General features: G+C 40.8%; 2 protein-coding genes across 5 annotated transcripts in view; both read left to right on the forward strand.

Annotated features, from left to right (window-relative positions):
• The first annotated feature begins 1,659 nt into the window (after positions 1-1,659).
• rpl22 (ribosomal protein L22) lies at positions 1,660-4,986 on the forward strand. Of its 2 annotated transcripts, none has more exons than XM_006782926.2 (4): positions 1,660-1,765; positions 2,175-2,285; positions 2,564-2,688; positions 4,807-4,986. In XM_006782926.2, the coding sequence occupies exons 1-4, from the start codon at positions 1,676-1,678 to the stop codon at positions 4,946-4,948; spliced, it is 468 nt and encodes a 155-aa protein (XP_006782989.1). In that variant the 5' UTR covers positions 1,660-1,675; the 3' UTR covers positions 4,949-4,986. The 2 variants fall into 2 exon arrangements, with proteins under 2 accessions (XP_006782989.1, XP_087697036.1); XM_087840910.1 differs by having other exon boundaries at positions 1,661-1,765; positions 2,178-2,285.
• Positions 4,987-5,705: 719 nt separating this feature from the next.
• Positions 5,706-18,141, forward strand: part of chd5 (chromodomain helicase DNA binding protein 5) — a 36,957-nt gene continuing 24,521 nt past the window's right edge. For 2 of the 3 annotated variants that reach the window (XM_006782922.3, XM_006782923.2), the window contains exons 1-3: positions 5,706-6,278; positions 12,739-12,887; positions 17,653-17,871. In XM_006782922.3, the coding sequence (XP_006782985.2) occupies positions 6,212-6,278; positions 12,739-12,887; positions 17,653-17,871 (435 nt within the window). In that variant the 5' untranslated portion in view covers positions 5,706-6,211. The remainder of the gene's footprint in view (positions 6,279-12,738; positions 12,888-17,652; positions 17,872-18,141) is intronic. The other variant, XM_006782924.3, reaches the window with a different exon arrangement.

Raw genomic sequence — 18,141 nt, forward strand, 5'->3', positions numbered from 1 at the left:
AGATAGATATTGGAAGAATGGGCCAAAAACAGACCTGAGCAATGCTTGCAACTACTTTCTCCATACAGGTAGTAGGTATTAAATACATTTCAGGAAGCATGTTCACTACTTTTCCCTGTGTCATTTCTCATTATTATTACACATGACTTAATTTATAGACATCTATGTTTTGATTTTTGTTTTTGCATGTGTGGATTGGATGGATTGTTACTGACATCTGGCAAGAATTTCATCCCAATAGCACCTTTAGAAATATGTGTGGCATGTTCAATACTTACTTTACCCACTGTATATAGTCTAAAAATAACTCTTTAGACATGAGAATAGTGCACATTGGGGCTAATCCTATTTTTTACATCCTCCAAAACTGTTATATATGTTATATATATATATGTTTGCATGTGTAGGTATGTGTATGTATATGTATACACATATACATCAGTCTGTTTATCTGTGCTTTTAATTTTACACAGCATCTGAGGGAGTATAGCTATAATTTCATTATCCTTCCATAATGACAGTAAAATTCAGGAAAAACTGTAATATATTGTAATGCCATCTAACAAAATTACTTTTTTCCTCAAGTGGACCACATTCTGTGTGACAAATGTATCTATTTTGACACCTAGAAGCATGTCATCATCCAAATACTGTTATCTTAACTGAGTTTGGCTCTGCTCTTTGATTTGGCAGCCAAATCAAATGAATCTTGAAGTTTGTGGTTGCCTTCAAACTTAAATACAAATTCTCAGTTCTATTGAGAGTTTTTTGTTGTTGTTTTTTTAGTAATACTGTTAGTTTATTGCACTGTACCTTGAATACAGTCTTTTAAACTTTTTTGTTGCCAAAATATTATTATTGTTATTTATTTATTTTTTTGTAGTGAAATATATCCTATAAATAACTTATTTTATTGGTTCAAAATGTAATGTATGTACACACACACACACACACACGCATGTCAGTCTGTCTTTTATATAAATTTTATGAACCATATGACAGAGTATAATGACAAAAACACATAAAAATTGTAATATGTAATGACAATAATTGTAATGTCTTCTAGCACCTTTGAAGGTATATTGATAACCTGCATAACACTATTACAATATTATTACTATTTATAATGTAATAATAATAATGGTAGAATATCTTTTATTATTTTCTTTTATAATTCATAATGCTAGTTAGGTTATTACATATGTGTTTGATGTTATTCAACTTTTCTAAAAAAAAAAAAAAAAAAAATTGTGTTTCCCTTTTAAGACCTACTACATAATACAAAAACTACATACATCGGAAGCTGTGTAGCTAAGTGCTAGGAGGGTAACGTCGCAAGCCATCTTCAAATGCACTTTTCTGGGCAGTTATTTAAAAAAAAAGAAATACAGTATTATTATTTTTTTTACTTGGCCCAACATCAAGGTTTTGAAACGCCCATTAAATCTACAAGTTATACTTTACTTTAAACATTTTAGCCACGTTTCTGCTGATCCGGGAATTTTATAGTTGTAAGTGCAATAATCTCTCTTTATGTCTAGTTCCACTCCAGCTGACAAACTACTGATTGGCGTCTGAACAAAGTTAACATTTGGTGCAACTTTAAGTGGCATTAACAATTTCTCGTACCTTCTTTTTTCTATGTAGTGCGATATAATCGAGTCTAGAAAAGTCGATGCGATCGATTTTGCGGCCGGCTCTTATATTTCCCGTGCAGCCTGTCCTCCTTCCCTTTTCGCTGAATTCTTCAGCCATGGCTCCGATTGTGAGTAGTAGCCCGACCAAATAAAAGTGCACACAGGCCACTTATTTTAGCTTGTCTTTCCATTTATAGACGTGTATATACGTGTGCACAGTAATATAAAAGAAACGAGTGTTCACGCGCGATTTTGTTTGCCTTTTTTAACGTTTCGTCTCAAACCACGTTTTGCTAACTGTTAGCGCAAGCTAGCAGCGATCGACGTGAGGGTTAACAGGGTGCACGTAAACAGTTGTTCGTGGTTTTTGCAACATTCTTTTACGATATTTACTTGAAATGCTAGTATAAAATGTCTAGAACATATTGAACACGCTGTGACTAACCGCTAATAAAGATATCTGAACACTATTGTTGCTTCCTTACGCTTCGCTTTGGGGGGTTTCCGAGTTTAAGCAACTTTCTCCATTTGTGTTAGAAGAGGCAGGTGGTTAAGAAGCCGGGTGGGAAGAAGAAGAAGCAGATCCTGAAGTTCACCCTGGACTGCACCCACCCTGTTGAGGATGGCATCATGGATGCTGCCAACTTCGTGAGTAGATCACCTCTGACAGAAATGACATCCTGTCTGGTAATCAGTGCAGCAGCTGTCAGACACAAATGCTCTGTGTCAGACACTACTGTCAAATAAGGGGCATCAATCAAAGCCCTGTATTAAGGTTCCAGTCAGTTGATATTAAAAGAAAAGAGAGAGGGGAAAAAAGAGATGTCAATAATATGTTCATAAGAAACTCTTATTTGTAGTTCATAAAGAGGCCTTCATTTCTGGTGCTTGCTGTGTGTGACTTGCTGTGTCCTCTGCACATGCAGGAGCAGTTCCTGCAGGAGCGTATCAAGGTGAACGGCAAAGCTGGAAATCTTGGTGGTGGTGTGGTGTCCATTGAGAGGAGCAAGAGTAAAATTGCTGTGAACTCTGAAGTTCCCTTCTCAAAGAGGTAAATAAAAGAAAAACAGTGCAACTATGCCATATTGTATTATTTAACTGGTCATTGTCATTTGCCATCATACCAGCAATCCTCAGTAAATACTGTACACAGTGCTTGCTACAAGGCATAAAAACACAAATGTTAAGTTTAAAGAAAATCTCTGTTGTTTGTGTGGAATAGAGAAGTATGCAGAATCCTGTTGAATGTAATATTGAGGGAAATGAAACACATTTGACATTTCAGCCACAGTAATATTGTAATAGACTTAATGAACAAACATGAGACGACTCCAAACAAATATGGCTCTGTTTGGCCACTTTCACAGTGGTTGCAAAATTTTATTGATACTCAGCCTGAATGTGTCTTCTGACTGATCATGCTGTCTTTGTGGTTTCCCACTTATTTGAGAGCTTGTGATCTGATGTTTTTTTCCAGTTCCAGCACAAGTACATTTATCCAGTATTACATGAGCTAGTTTCACACAAGTGTGGCAATAAATACTCTGGACAGATACACCACTAGAGAGTATCTACCTTATGTGAGAAGCCAAGAAATCTCATAAAAATGCTTAAAAAAACCAAAAGATTTTTAGGGATCAGATAAGTTCATCATTGCTTGCCACATTGTGCAACAAGGTCCTGCTGCACCCTAGTGTGGGCATAACATCAAGTTTGATGAGTGTAGACATAACAATAAAAAATGACTGAATCGTAGGCTATGACACACAACTATGGTCTCTTCCTATGTTGTGTCATCTTTAATGTGTACTCGTGCTGCCCCAACTGCATAGTATTGTCTTCTATGCTTGAATTCATTACCTTTTTCACAAGTTTTACTGCCACATTTTTCTTTTGTGTGTGAAATTGTCATTGATCAGTGCCTAATTTCATGCTGCATTCCTGTTGGTTGATTTAACAAAAAAAAAAGGTAGGTTGTAGCATAAATTTTGTAAGGTCAGTACTCAGTAGGGTGTCGTGTGTCAGGTGCGGGAGGCAAAGTATAGTATTTATTATTTGACCATACTGTCTCCATACTGTGTCTACGGTACTAAGAAAATACAAATACCATTGTGTATTTAGAATGTTGGCATCGAAAGGTTCCAATGAGTATCGGTTCTGGTGACATGTGCCTAGTGTGGAAGTCTCGTCCTCTGGCAGTCAGTTCTGAAGAAACATCCCTGCTGCTTAAAGGTTCTTCTGTGAACACATGAAGCAGTCTAATCATATAATGAGAGTTTCAGAATTATTGTATTAATTGTGGATTTGTCTGAAGTTTTGTGAATATTTAAAAAAAACCAAAACTAATATCTAAAAGTGAGATCTATTTCAATTTCGATTCAGATTTATTTATATAGCGCCAAATTACAACAACAGTTGCCTCAAGCACCTTCGAAACACAGATGTTACTGTGAAGTGTAGTACTTAATGTAACTGATTAGAGTGGCACAGCCAAAATGGTTATCTTATCTCGTTATATATATTTATTAGGCTGTAGCCACCACTTAATAATGATGCTAATGTTCTATTTGGACAATAAACAGTATTAACTATATAATAACCTAGATATAATAATGGCATATGTATTATACAGCTGACCATTAAAGTACTTGAACTCATTTTTAAAATCGGCTGTACCAAAGTTGCAAAACATACACATGTCCACCTAATCCACATCTTTTAAATGTTGGGTTACGTGGACCTGTGTGTATTTCTGGAACTTTCCCTAACCACCTTCATGTCCACTTCATACTGTAATTGTTTTGTAAATTTTAAACACCACCACCAGAGGGGGACTGTGGCACTCTGTCTTAAATAAAGCATTTGGTATAACCAGTGGAGATCTCCTAGGTTAGAGCTGATGCTAAAGCAAATAAATTTTGTGATCCCACTTTTCTGCTGGTCACTGTTATGGCAAACAGTGACCAACAGATGCACAAAAAACACACAGAGCTGTTTTTGTGCATCTGGGCTACTGAGAGTTTTAACTGTTGTATGCCATGTTTAACGATTTCTACACCTTAATATAAATGTAGAAAAACAGCAGGATTTTGCTGCTTTAGGGTACGTAAATTGTGAAATTTAAGGGCACATCGACTCACACTCTTCTGCTCTCTGCTTCCATTTCCAGGTACTTGAAGTATCTTACCAAGAAGTATCTGAAAAAGAACAACCTCAGGGACTGGCTGCGGGTGGTAGCTAACACCAAGGAGAGCTACGAGCTGCGCTACTTCCAGATCAACCAGGATGAGGAGGAAGAGGACGAAGATTAAACCTTGCGCCACTCTTAATAAAATACTTCGAGAGAAAACCCGTGATGGCCTTGTGTTTTATTTGGAAACATTTGGTTTGAGTATGTTATCTGGATCCCACACAGACGATAAAAACAGAGATATGAACATGTGACTCTATACACTGATTTCATTTAGCGTTTTTCAAAAATAATCCTTGCTATTTAGATGCATGATGACAATTTTGCATGTGTAAATTGCATATAAACCTGTTGTTTTTAGATTAAGGAATATTTTCTGGTTCTTTATTCTAATGTGGGATGGTGCTTTTTTGTCACCTGGTTACAAAAAGGTTTATTTGCATGGTGTGATTTGCCCCCACCCCCCTAAAATCCTGCAGCATGTGGGATGAGCTGGAACTCTCAGCCTTTCACTTGTATATTTTGATAAAAGATAAAGTGACGCTGAAGCTGATACTTCCTCTGCTCAGCTCTCTGTGGGGCATCCTGTGATACAGCTGTGGTAACCTTGACAACAGTTAGACCACTGGCAGTCAGGACTCCTCACAGCTTGCAGTCATCAGCCTGCACTTGTGTGTGCTTTGTCAGGACAGTGTGGTCGCTTGCAGGATGAAATCGAGTCGGGTGATTGTTATTTGGGGGTTTTATGCCTTAATTGACGTCCAAATCAACCAAAACGTCCGTTTACACAAACGGTTTTGCTTCAAAATAGAAAGCAATGCTGTGTTTCCACCTGCAGACACACTTTGGAGTGGAGCTTGTGAGTGAATAGAGCAGCAGCTGTGCGAGAAAGTGGGAGAAGTTTCTGTCTCAATTCTCCGGACTTCCAAAAGGAAATGGACAGGCGCGGGGAGTGCATCCGTCTATTAGCAGCACACGGCGCTCGATGTGCATTTTTTTGCACGCTACTAGTTGAAGTGGTAACTAGGAGAGTATGACTAACTAGTTGTGGGTGAAATTATGGGATGCATCGTCATGGCAACAGACCAGACGTCACAATCTGGGCATGTGTGTTCCATTTTTGTCTTTCTTATTTTTCAGACTGGAAGACCTGGATAGAGATCATTGGAAAATATATATTTTTTTAAAAAAATATTTTTTTTTATTTTACTCGTGGAGAGAAAGCCCCATGTTCGTTGCACAGAAATAAAAAAAAAAATCTTACATTTTTCACAGCGACGAATACTATTCTTTTTGGGTGAAGAAAGAGACTGTGCTGCGGCGTCTGGAGGGTTAACTTTCAGTATTCCCAGCCTAAAAGGGGTTTGGGGGCTATGAGATAAAGATGCCGGGGTCGCTGAGCAATGAAGACGAGGGACAAGACGACATGGATTTTGAAGACGATATACCAGGTGAGGGAAAGGGGAGAGGCGGGGTGTCCTTCAGATAATTTTGCGCCGCTACGCCTTGAATGCGGGGAAAAGGGCTTGTCCTGCGTTCCTGAGACCGGAGAGGAGGGGTGGGGTGCAATAAGCAGAGTCATGCTATTATTTTTTTTGTACGACCTACAGTCTTAAAGGTGGCAAAGGGTTGTAGTTTTTTTAAAATCTCTCCCCCCCACAGCTGTCCTCACATTCATCCTGATTTGGGGGCACGATGGAAACGCTGCTGCATGGTTTCTGTGGGCTGCCTTTTCTTTCACAGAATGCATGCGTGTACAAGTGAATGGCTTTGAGTCCAAACACAAGTTTTGTTCAGAGAGCTGTTAAAAAAAACCCCGTACTTTGCTCGTTTCCGTGTCAGTGTGTGCATTGGCGATTTTCTGTCCCTTTTTAGCTCGTGGATGTGCTCTTTTGTGGAAAAAAAGAAGGGGGGCTCCGGTGACAATGTGCGTGTTCATTTTGTGGATGATGCGCTGCCGTTAGCGCTAGTGATTAGGAAGCTGTTTCAACTTTAATTCTTTTTTCTCCCACTGCATGGCCGCAGAGGTGTGAAAGCCACGTGTGGGCTACAGTAAACAGAGCTTATCAAGTGTGCTCCTTTGCCTTGGACGCTGATGACACCGGTTAGGTCACCGGCAGCCCTTCAGCTCTGGGTCGTGCGCGAACTGAAATTAACTCTAACCCACATTCTCTGCGTGCTGCTAATTCATTTCACATAGCAAGTTCATACAGGAGAACCTATGCAATAAAATTCTCCAGGCTGAAAAATGAACATGTCATCGACTCTGGCAGTGAACCAGCTTTCAGTGCTTCTACAGTTTCCTCCTTTAAAAAAAATGGTCAAGATCAAATCAAGTCACATGGGGTTTTAAGATTCCCTAATTAATGACCATGCACAATAAGATACTTGCCAAATTTTGGCCATTTTGTTTTCTTTTGGCTGGTAAGTTTGTTAGACTTTCTGGCAGGTGTCAATCCTAGGGCACAGGGGAATCCCAGTCTTAGTTTTTTTGGCAGGCATGGCTGTGGTTACTTGTGACATTTACTCAAATTGCTAACTGTGTGGTCCATAATGTACACCGAAGAGCAGGCATCATCAGAATCTTCATCTGCGTAACACAAACCCAGTTCTGAACTGCTAATGATTGGTTTCTTGTTCTAGTGATGCAGCAGCTCAGGTGATGAAGTGCCCTCTTGTTGCAGCCTGCTGAGCTGAATATCCAGACATAAGATTGTCCCGTGCAGCCAATGAAGTTCCTTTTATTTTAAAGTTCTTATAGCTTGCTCCGAACATCAGATGGTTGATGTCAAGGGCATGATTTAAAAGGTCCTGCTTTGCCCTCTGCTTCACTTTCACATTACCATGTGGGAAATGTTTGTGGTTGTAAAATACACTCCAAAGCCAAAAACAAAAGTCAGAAAGGTCGGAAAGTAAGAGACCTGCTTTGGATCAGAGAGCTAGTTTCACTGAAGTCAAATCAACCCCAAAAAATGAGGTCAGCTGACTCCCTCAATATACTGAATGACCAGGTTTTTCCATCAGTGGTTTTTGTTCTTCCCTGTTAACAAAGACATTTCCCTGGATGACAGTACCAGGATTCATTGGGTTAAAACTGTGAAAGAGCGATTCAATGAGCACGAGACATCATTTTCCAACAGGGACTGGCCACCGCAGAGTACAGACTTTAACCCCTCTAAGAGTCTTTGGGATTTGCTAGAGAAGATTTTAGCAGACTGTCAAGCCCATCGCCAATACAAGGCATGAAAGTAACACAGCTCTAGGTGGAAATAGGTGTTGTGACATTGCATAAGCTTATTGAAATGATGCCTTGATGAATGCTGGCCATGATCAAATGAAATATGTGAGCGTGTGACTGCTTTTTATTGACCGATCGGTGTAGATTCAGCATGAAACGAAGCTTCTAAAATCCAATGCAATGTTTTCTCTAGCAGCAGGCCCTCCTCGTCTTAAGTGTTGCTCAAATAATGCAGTGATGCGGAATATAGAATACATGTAAAAGAAGGCACAAGAAGTTTTATTTATTAAACATCTTGCTGGTGTGTCTGTTGCATTGGTATTAGGTATTGCTCGTTACAGAGTGACGAAAAGCCATTTACTGGGACACTACTTCGGTGGTTTAATTGTGAGCAGTTGTCACAGTACCGAGTTGCCAAATTGCAATCCTTGCTCATTTCGCATGTGTGTTATAAAGCTCTTGAACATCTGAGGCTTTGAAGTGCTGTCGCAAAAAATGAGGTAGAATGCATACAATTACGAAATTCAAGGGTACCACTGGTTACCATTTCTTAGACAGAAAAAGGTAATATACGCCGCAATATTCAAAAATATCCTCTGCGTTTAACACAAGGTCTGAGTATTGTGATATCTGCATTATTTGAGAAAATCTTTTGCATTAAACACACATTTCTTTTGTTTATATACGTATTTTTTTGACAAGGGTGATTTGTACTTGCTAGTTTTTCTGTGCATTTATGTGCATCTTAGCAGTAAGCAAGTGAAAAAAGAGGCAGACAAAGAGAACGGAGATTCAGAGGGGGAGTTAGAGCAACATCTGTGACTGCCATCCATATTTAGAGGGAGAATACAGGCACTGATGTGTGTCCTCAGTAACGCATTAGTTTGTTAAACATGTATAAGAAAGGAAGGCTGCAGCTGAATATGGCAGGTGAGTGAATATACGTCAGTATTAATTAAGTCTAAAAAAAATGAAGAATGTGTTTAATTTGCTTAAATATACTTTGATGGGATTTTTGTAGTCATGTGTTTCAGGCTTCCAAAAAAAATTTCTTGTAATATAATAAATACCAGTGTGATCCTCTATGATGACGCACAATGTTCCTACTCGAGGGTAAATCTAGTGAAACTCCGACACAGTGGTCCATATTGGTTTTGTCATCATGAAATTGTTCACAAAATATGACTGTTTTATAGGAATAACTTTCTTTTAATTTGTCATATCACTCACTCATCAAAACAAAATGCTGCGGATCAATTGTTATGCTGCTGATACACGAAGCACTTTCCAGACAGTTTATGACCTCATCAGCAGGCTTCAAAGTGATAGACAAGGTCAGAAATCCAGGTCAGAGTTTTCTACCATGAAGACACTTCAGTGCAATTAAAACACAACAGTGTGGGAGCACATTGCGTGGGGACTTCAGACCCCAAAATGCTATCCTATCACAGTCTTTATTTGTTGTGCCACGTAGTGTCCTAAGTCCCTTTGTTTCACTCTGGGCACTTACACTGTCACAGATTGTTCCATTGTGTTTTCTGTTTTAATTGCTTTGTTCTTCCATAAAATTGAAAGATTATCATGGGCTTTTGTGTGCCTACAAATGTTATCCCCAGTTGGAAAAGGGGCTATTTTTGGATCCCTCACTGTGAAAGTTGACACAGTTTTTTTTCTTAATGTGTGTGTATGTAGCCTAAGCATAAAAAAAACATGCTTTTAAATATATTTTTGCAAATGAGTGGTACATCATTTCTTATCTGTTTCCTACCTGTTTATATGGGATGTGCTATGACCTTAGAATAGATATACTACAATTTAATGATGCTATTTAGGCTTTATCCTTCCATCACTTAGATGATAGCGTTTTCTAATAATAGCCTACGGATGCTTTTGTCTGAAGGCATTTAAAGCCTGAGCCATAAGTACCTAATCGATGAAGATAGGAAACCCTTTGGCCTCGTCTTCCCTGCATTGTGGGAAGCAATGCTGGGCAGCATTAAGTGGGTATTTCCACACAGGGGCCAACAGAGAAATGACTAATGTGCTTTCCAGTAAACTCTATCTTCCTCACTTGGGACTCGTTCATGAATCTCCCTTCTAATGGGTCAGTCTGGTGGCCAAGCCCTTGCAGGAAGGTCAGAACTGTGTCTGTGCCACATTTTACAGAAGGCTTGTTTGCCAACTGGAGCTTTGGTCGTCTTCCTAACACAATCTGTTGCCAGACCTCGGTGTGTCACATGACTGAGCAACCTCCCCTACTTCCAACACCTGGCACTGCCTGGTCCAGTCACCAAGCAGAAAGAATATCTCTCCCCTGATGGCTTTCCCCACGGGGACTTCACAGGCCATTTACTTTAGTCAGGGTTCAGATTTGAAGGCAATTCAGGTGATAAACACAGAGCTGTTTCAGGGAGCTGCATTGCTGTGACACATTCCTGTGTAACAAAAAATGACTACTGAGAACCCATGTGTTCAATATTTTTATTTGACTCTCTGAGGATCTGTTATCAGCACGTGGTTCTGTTAAAGAAACGTCAGCAAGCTAACATGGCCCCAGTTACAGCGCTTACAGGCTGATGTTTGGCAGATTTTATATTTAGAACATATATATATAGTTTAGTGCCATCATTAATTACAGTAATGAGCGCACAGAGCACAATGGTACAGCAGTAAAATAATGTATGACTGCCATTTTTTCTGCAAATTAAAAAAAAATCGACTAGATTATAGTGCAGAAGAACAGATCATTATTATGACACCACGGTTGTGTGTATGAAATCTCACAAGAAACCGGTTGAACCTGTTGAAATAGTTCATTTAAAACTGCATATACTGAACTCATGGTGAAAATATCATCAAAGTAGGGCTCATCCGCTGGGTACCTTGAACTTCTGTACCAAATTTCATGTCAGTCCATTCTCTAGTTATTGAGAAATTTTAGTCTGAACCATAGAGGTTAAACAACCAAGAGGCTGACATTGTCAGACCTTGAGCTTCAGCACCAGCATGGCTAAAAAGAACTCAGCTCAGTCTGCTCAAAGTGAATTAGGTGCTTATCACCGAACCATTTAAACCCCACATCAGTAACACCGCATCACCACTGTCAAGTTGGATTGATTTATTTTACAATAAGCAGAGCCAAGGGCACAGAGATATGAACTGTACGCATTGTGTAATCCAAAGCCATCTCGATCTGCACCTGAGCCATGTCATCATCTGTGCATCTGAGAGAGATGTAAGGCTTGCCGTGCTGCCGTTATAAGTTGCCTGGCAGGTGGCTAACCATGCATCTGAGACATAAAAGAGTTGCCCGTTTGAGCTACTGAATACATAAACTCAAGGCTTTATTTAGAAAAAAAAGAAAGTGGAGAAAAACACCAAGGTCTGTGGGACAAGAAGAAAGAAGGAATGAGTAGCAAGGCAGTAAATGTCTGTCACCACCTTTCCTATAATAATATTGGCCAAGAAAAACACAAGTTACCCCCAGTTAGGGTTGAGGAAGGGATGACACAGTTCATCTGGAAGCCAGGGCAGCACAATGAGTTTGACATTGCCTCTGATTAAGGCTTTGAAATCAGTGTACTGTATGTGTATGCGTGGAATACCTCCTGCTAGCTTTGCTAAATAGAGGATAAGTGGCTGGTGAGGTTTGTGTGTCTACTACACAGGAATCCCTCCTCCCCAATCTCTCACTCCAGCTACCCAGGGGAGTGGTAGACTGCAGGGCTAGTGTTGGCTGATTGACTCTGATACATGTGCTGCATATTTCATGCCCTCCAGTCTGTCTGCGTGAGACACAGAGAGACGGGAGACATGCAGATAGACAGACTGGAAGAGACAGCGAGACAGTTGGGAAAATGAGATTAAATAAACCTTTTTGGGCCACTAGAGTTGCGTCACGTGTGTACAATATTTTCTCTGTGTGACTTTTTACAGAGATGTATTGTTTGGGACTGTCTCTCTCCCTTACTTACTCCTCTGTGACCCACTGTGGCATCAGCGAAGTCTGCTGTGCTCAGCAGTCAGCACGTTTACACAGCAGCTTTGAGGCGGTACAGCTGACAACCAGCAGCAGGTCCCTTTAGTCCCAGCAAGCATTAAAGGCAGAAGATATGCTCAGTGTACCTCAGTGGTCCTCCAGGGAGTTCCCATTTAGCGGCAGGGCACGCACTCCATTTATTTGTGTTTTGATGGGTAAAGTTGATGCACACTCAATGATGTGTGATTATGAGGTTGATTTTGCCAAGTGCTCCTGTTGGTCTGACATTGATTCATCATTGTTATTTTCACAGGAGGCTAACTGACTTTTCATCGTGGTGAGCTTTCGCAGTAGACTGAGCCTGCAGCAAATGAATATTTGTAACATCTATTGCTCATTTTTAATCTTTTTGATTAACCATTTTGTCTGAAATGTCAGAAATTTCGATTTCCCAGAACCCGGGGTCACGTCTTCATATCTTGTTTTGCTGCCCAATTTCAAAACTCAAAGGTGTTCAGAGTAGATTCATATCCTCACTTTGATCAAACAAAATCAAGATATTGAATAACCACTCACTGAGGCAGAAAAATGTACGAGTCAGGCTGAATTTGTCAGTTTAGTCTTATTACAAAGCTGAATTATCGGTGTCGTTTAAGTGTACTATGCAAATAATTCTCCTTTCCCCCGTGTTCAGATGAGGATGACGAAGGTGAGCGCAACACAGTTCCCCTCACACCTCTCGACCGCTTCTTTTCTGACGACGAGTCCCTCAAACAACAAAAGAAGAAGCCCAAAAAGATGAAGGAGGGAAAACTGCCGAAAGTTAAGAAGAGGAAAAAAGAGGTAAGGCATAATTCACATTCAGCACCATCTGTCCAGACCTCGGACACAACAGCTTGGCAGGCATTTTGGCTCTAGCCATATCCCGCATTCTCTATTTCTCAAACCATCGCTCTTTTGATGTCTCTGCAATTGGATCAAAGGTGTGTTTTGGCTGCTGGACTGCCTCTGTAATCTAAATGAGAGGCAGTGGACTGTCTCAGGCTTAGGGGAGGTTGGCAGCAGTGCCACTGTTACTGCCAGTGTAAGCTGTGGGCTCCAAGCGACAGTTTAGAGTGTAGATTTGTGCCTGTGGTGCTGGTGCTGATGGCAGGGACTGTAGGTCAGAGGCAATGTGTTCATGCCAATCCAGTAGCGGGAGTGAGAGTTATGACAGAGCGGTTTTGACAGTCCTTCGCCTCTAGCCTCTAATTTCCAATATTTAGATAGCAGGATTGAGCCTTGATTGGCTCAGAGCATTAACACCAGCGCGATGTTGATAATATTACAGCTTATGAGGTGAACGCCTGCTGCTTTTGCTGAATAGGTCACATGTGGCTAAAGGAGACAGTTAGAGAATAATGAAAAATTGCAGCATTAAGCGGTTGCACAGTAGTGTCGTGGTTAGCGCTTGCTTCTTCACAGCAAGGAGGTTACAACCCCTCTGCTCAGGGTTTGTCTGTGTGGAGGTTGGACACTTTCTTTGTGTCTCCACGGGTTTCGTTCAGGTGATCAAAGTGATTGTTAGGTCAATAGATGATTCTAAATGGGTCATGGGCATGCAAGAGTGTGTGATTATTTGTTTTGCTGCCTTAGCACTGTGATTGACTGGTTACCTGTGCAGAGTGTACCCTCATTAGTCAGTTTTTAAGAAAATGGATGGATGCTACCATCAGTACTGTACTTTATATTATTTCAGTTCCATTTTCTGGGGAGACATTGTTTATAAATTATCAATTATTTAATTTTCAATTCATTATTAAAGACTTGGTTCACCACAAACTCAAATTTGCATATTTTTCATCAGGCCTCTAGTGCTATTTATTCATTTGTATGACCTGCCCAATTTTGTAGATATTGGCTCTAGACATGTTTCCTTTCTCTTGAATATAATGGTGAAAAATACATTTTATTTTGTAGTATTTAGAGCACCAAAAATATAGTAGAAAAACCGAGATGCAGTGCGTCATTCCAGAGTTGCTAAAATACATCTTTTTACCCAGTTTTACGCCATTTTATGTAGAAACTTTTCTTTGTACAAATTTGCATCCATCAAAAAAAGCGTAAATAAGCTTTCTAAGGGTATAGTGGGGAAAAAACAAGCAGAGTGTATTGAAACCAGCAGTTTTAGGTTAGAGATCCAGTTTTATTCATACAGTGACCTTGTGGTTAAAAGTGCTGAAATTCAGATGATGATTATCTTTGGGCTAATAAGTCTACGAATGACCCCGTTTGCACTACCAAACAATGCATTTGATTCACCATTACTTCATGATCTGCAGCTCGAAGGGCCATCCTACAAATAAAGTCAACTCTTTAACTTCTGGAAAAGTTTTGTTTCTTCAAAAGCCCAGAGGCTAAAAGAAATATTTATTATTCAGTAATTGCAGGAATTTGCTGCATTCCCAGTGATCTCCCCGCTCATGTTGGCGAGCTGTAACCGTGTCAGTGACATAGCCAGGATGTTCCCCTCCGCTGACTGGAGATGCCAGCAGTACCGTGAGGAGTTTGGCTGACCATGCTGCCACTCGGCCCTTTGGCTGCTCGTGGTAAACACTAAGCTCTGGGTCTCACTGAGCTAATGAAGCGGGGGGCTCCCCGTGGCACTCTCCTTTCCCTAACTCACAGACACTGCTCTGTATTCTCCTTTTCTTCCCTCTCCTCTTGTCTCCCACATGCATCACCTCACTTTGCTTTGATTATGATGCTGCTGCTTTCTTTCGGTCTTGCTTTCTTGCTCCCCACCTTCCTGTATATGTGTCTTTTTTTACCTCCCATTGAGAAACCATTGCTCCTGTAATTCACTTCCAGTCACTCCCCAAAGGCTGGTGTCAGACAGGGGCCAAAAGTCAATTGGGGTCAGAGACTGTCAGTAGCACATCCCAGTCTGAGTTCACAGCTACTGGCAGGAGGAATGATAGCCACAGAGAGGTACGCTGTGTTTGCTCGTCTTCTCCAGTCTGCAGTGAAACAAAGAGCTGTGTAGATATGACAGGATATTTAATGGGCTTTTTAATAAAATATCTGTTAAATCAGTGAATTCTGGGTTTATGGAAAACAATTCATTTTAGCAGCAGAGGAAACTGCTGCATTTTGGCCACAATAAAACCCCCCATGTAACTGGTTCTTGTAGCATTCACATTTTGCTGAAATACAGTCGGTTTGAGATGAGCTTCTGTCTTGTTTTTATAACTTCAATATCCTCGCTGGGATTGTGAGTCAACAAAGAGCTGTTTCTGATTTCTGGAGAAAAGGAGAGGCCTTTGTTTAGAAACCATAAAATAAATTCTTAGAGCAGTTTTCTTTTTTTTTTCCTGTTGCACTACATTTTATTGAACATCCACTTCTTCGCTCATTTGATATTTTCTGTGGCATCCGCTCCAATCTCCCTAAGGCAGAGCCATTATGGGAAAGCATCTAATTTGATTAGGTTATCAGCACTTATCTGATTTTCTTTCCTCTGAAAGAACAGACACCATCTTTGCTGCTGTGCTGTTGTGTCCTTTGCTTTTATGATATGTGTTTAACATTGAACTCAGGGCCACCAAGAGACTGTTGCACAGTTTCACCTTGTCTTTGCAGTTGCTCTCAATAGTGGTTCTGCTTCTTTGCTTTTTGCTCCTCCATCTCCACCCCATCCCCCATCCACAATCTTCAATTTACTCTCTCTCCTTCTTTCTCTCTCTCTCTCTCTCTCTCTCTCTCTCTCTCTCTCTCCCTCCTTCTTCTTCTTATGCATAAATGAGATTTGTCTAGACGGGTGCTGGAGCACTGGCTCTGCAACCACAGGCCTCTGCATAACAAGCTCGTTATGCAAACGTGTCTGATTGGATGGCGCTGTTCCATTGGCTGCTGCTGTGATAGAGTGTGTGTGGGGGGTGGGGGGAGTGAGTGGCAGGATAGAAAGAAAGAAAGAGCGAGAGAGGAAAGAGAAAGGGGGAGAAGTTAAGAGATAGAGTGAGAGAGAAAATAATGGGGTGGAGGGGTGAGAGAGGAGAGCTATGAGATGTAAAGGAGAGAAAGTAAGAGGAGGAGAGAGAGAGAGAGAGAGAGAGAGCGAGAGAGAGTTAGAGAGAGCCAGACACTGCTCAAATTTGGTCACCATGGCAACACAGCCAGGCTGCTGGTAGGGTTGGCGGGCGCTGCGGCAACGTGAGCCTTTCCACTGCGCTACAGAGCGAAACGCCTGCAAGTCTCTCCATGGAGCCACACAGGCCTGCTGAGCAACAGGCAGCGAGCAGAGCACAAAGCTGCTGTGCTCTAATTTTGCTCCACTGCATGTGCACACACAAGTTCACTCTCACATACAGTCGTGTTTTACATATGCATAAACACACACGAAGAGGAACTCTCACAAAAATAGAGATTTAAAAAAAAAAGGAAAGCACTCACAAAGAATGAGCGCACCCACACACACACGCTCAAAAAAAACCACAACATGTCCACAAACACACAAAAATGCTCTCTCACAGGAACGTGCCCAGTCAGAGACAGGGGCACAAATGGAAACTTCCAAAGGCCTACCACATTCAAACACAAATAATTAGGTGGCATGTGCATGATGAGAGAAACATCACACACTTTTCCCCTCTCGCTTACTCATGCGCACATACTATCGTGAGCAACCACTAGCAAATTTGTTCATATGCAGCACTCTTGGTCACACAAACAACACCTGTTAACTGTTAAATCCATACAGCCTTCCAGATGTCTCATATTAAACCAGTAGGATGCAATTCAGGCTACAGATTAACTCCGAGCTCTGATTGGCTCGGGTACCTGAAGTGCTCTTTTTCTGGGTTTTCATTTCGTGTAAAAGCACATTTAAAAGGTGACCATGCAGCCGCCTTGACTCTTCATCAAGTCACTGCTTACTTGTACTAATTTAAATATTTCATCACAGGCAGAAGAGTTATCATATTAGCAAGGCAGCGACACTTTCGAGTGATGTAATTTAATTTATGCAAATGCCATCAAGTAGAAGCTTTTATCTAAACTGCTTTAAAGTGCATTCACAGAATATGTTTTTAGAGTGGGTGGCCTCTGCGGGAGCTCTAATCCCTCACCCTGGCAAAATTAATGTCATGCTTATTTGCTTTATCAAGTTTAGTATTTTAATTATCCCCACCTTTTTAGCGCTAAATATAAAATTGGGTCTCAGAAGATTGCGCCTAGATTTCTTTTGTCCTGCTGTTTGTAAAATTCAAACCTGGTATCTAGTTGTGTCTCAGGAATCTGGCTTTGATGGCAGCTTTAGTCAGTCACGCTCGCGCCCTTAGGTACAGAGCTGAAGCGAGATTCAAAGCCAGATTCTACGTGTTTACATTTATAAAAATAGCTGCTTGGCAGAAGCTCTACACTACATCAAAGAAATGGCTTAGACAACATTTTCATTTAGTAAAAATATAAATTCAAATATACTAAAATATACTTTTAGCCTGTAAAGATGCCAGATTGAGACTGAGAAAGATTTCAATGAGCGACAAATTAACTTTTGCACAATTAAACAACATGCTGGTTGTTGGTGTATATGTAATGTTTTTTTTTTTACCTTCTCAAAATCCTCCAGGGAACAATTCAGGCACGACTTGACAGTGACCTGGAAGAGACTTCAGAGGTGGAGGAGGAACGGGAACGTCCGGAAATCGGCTCTGAAAGTGAGAGCAGCATGTATGGTCCCACCAAGAAGAAGAAGAAGAAACCCAAGGAGAAGAAAGAGAAAAAGCCCAGAAAGAAGAAGAGAGATGAAGAGGATGACGATGATGACGATGATGATGGCAACATGAAAGTAAGTGTATGTTCGCGATGCTGACATGACTGTGTTTCAAATGAACATTAAAGTCTGTAGGGGGCTCTGGGTAATGTGTGCAGAAATTGTCCAAAGTTGTTATCACACAGCACAAGACCAGCCCTGTTCTCCATGCTTTAACTCCACTTGGTTAAGGTCAGTGAGCTGCCCGGGTGAAATATGCGGGGAGCTGGACTGTGAATTCGCTGGACAATTACCTGCTGTTCTCACATGTGCAAATGGAGGAAACCGGCAGGTTAAAGAGCGTTT

This window comes from Neolamprologus brichardi, chromosome 5, assembly GCF_056152115.1.
Source record: "Neolamprologus brichardi isolate AB-2024 chromosome 5, ASM5615211v1, whole genome shotgun sequence".
Taxonomy (NCBI): domain Eukaryota; kingdom Metazoa; phylum Chordata; class Actinopteri; order Cichliformes; family Cichlidae; genus Neolamprologus; species Neolamprologus brichardi.

Bases quoted from the DNA above. Each gene is read 5' to 3' on its own strand.
- rpl22 (XM_006782926.2), top strand. From the start codon at position 1,676: ATGCGATCGATTTTGCGGCCGGCTCTTATATTTCCCGTGCAGCCTGTC. The intron at 2,286-2,563 runs GTGAGTAGATCA...CTGCACATGCAG, and splicing joins TCATGGATGCTGCCAACTTC to GAGCAGTTCCTGCAGGAGCG. The intron at 2,689-4,806 runs GTAAATAAAAGA...TTCCATTTCCAG, and splicing joins GAAGTTCCCTTCTCAAAGAG to GTACTTGAAGTATCTTACCA.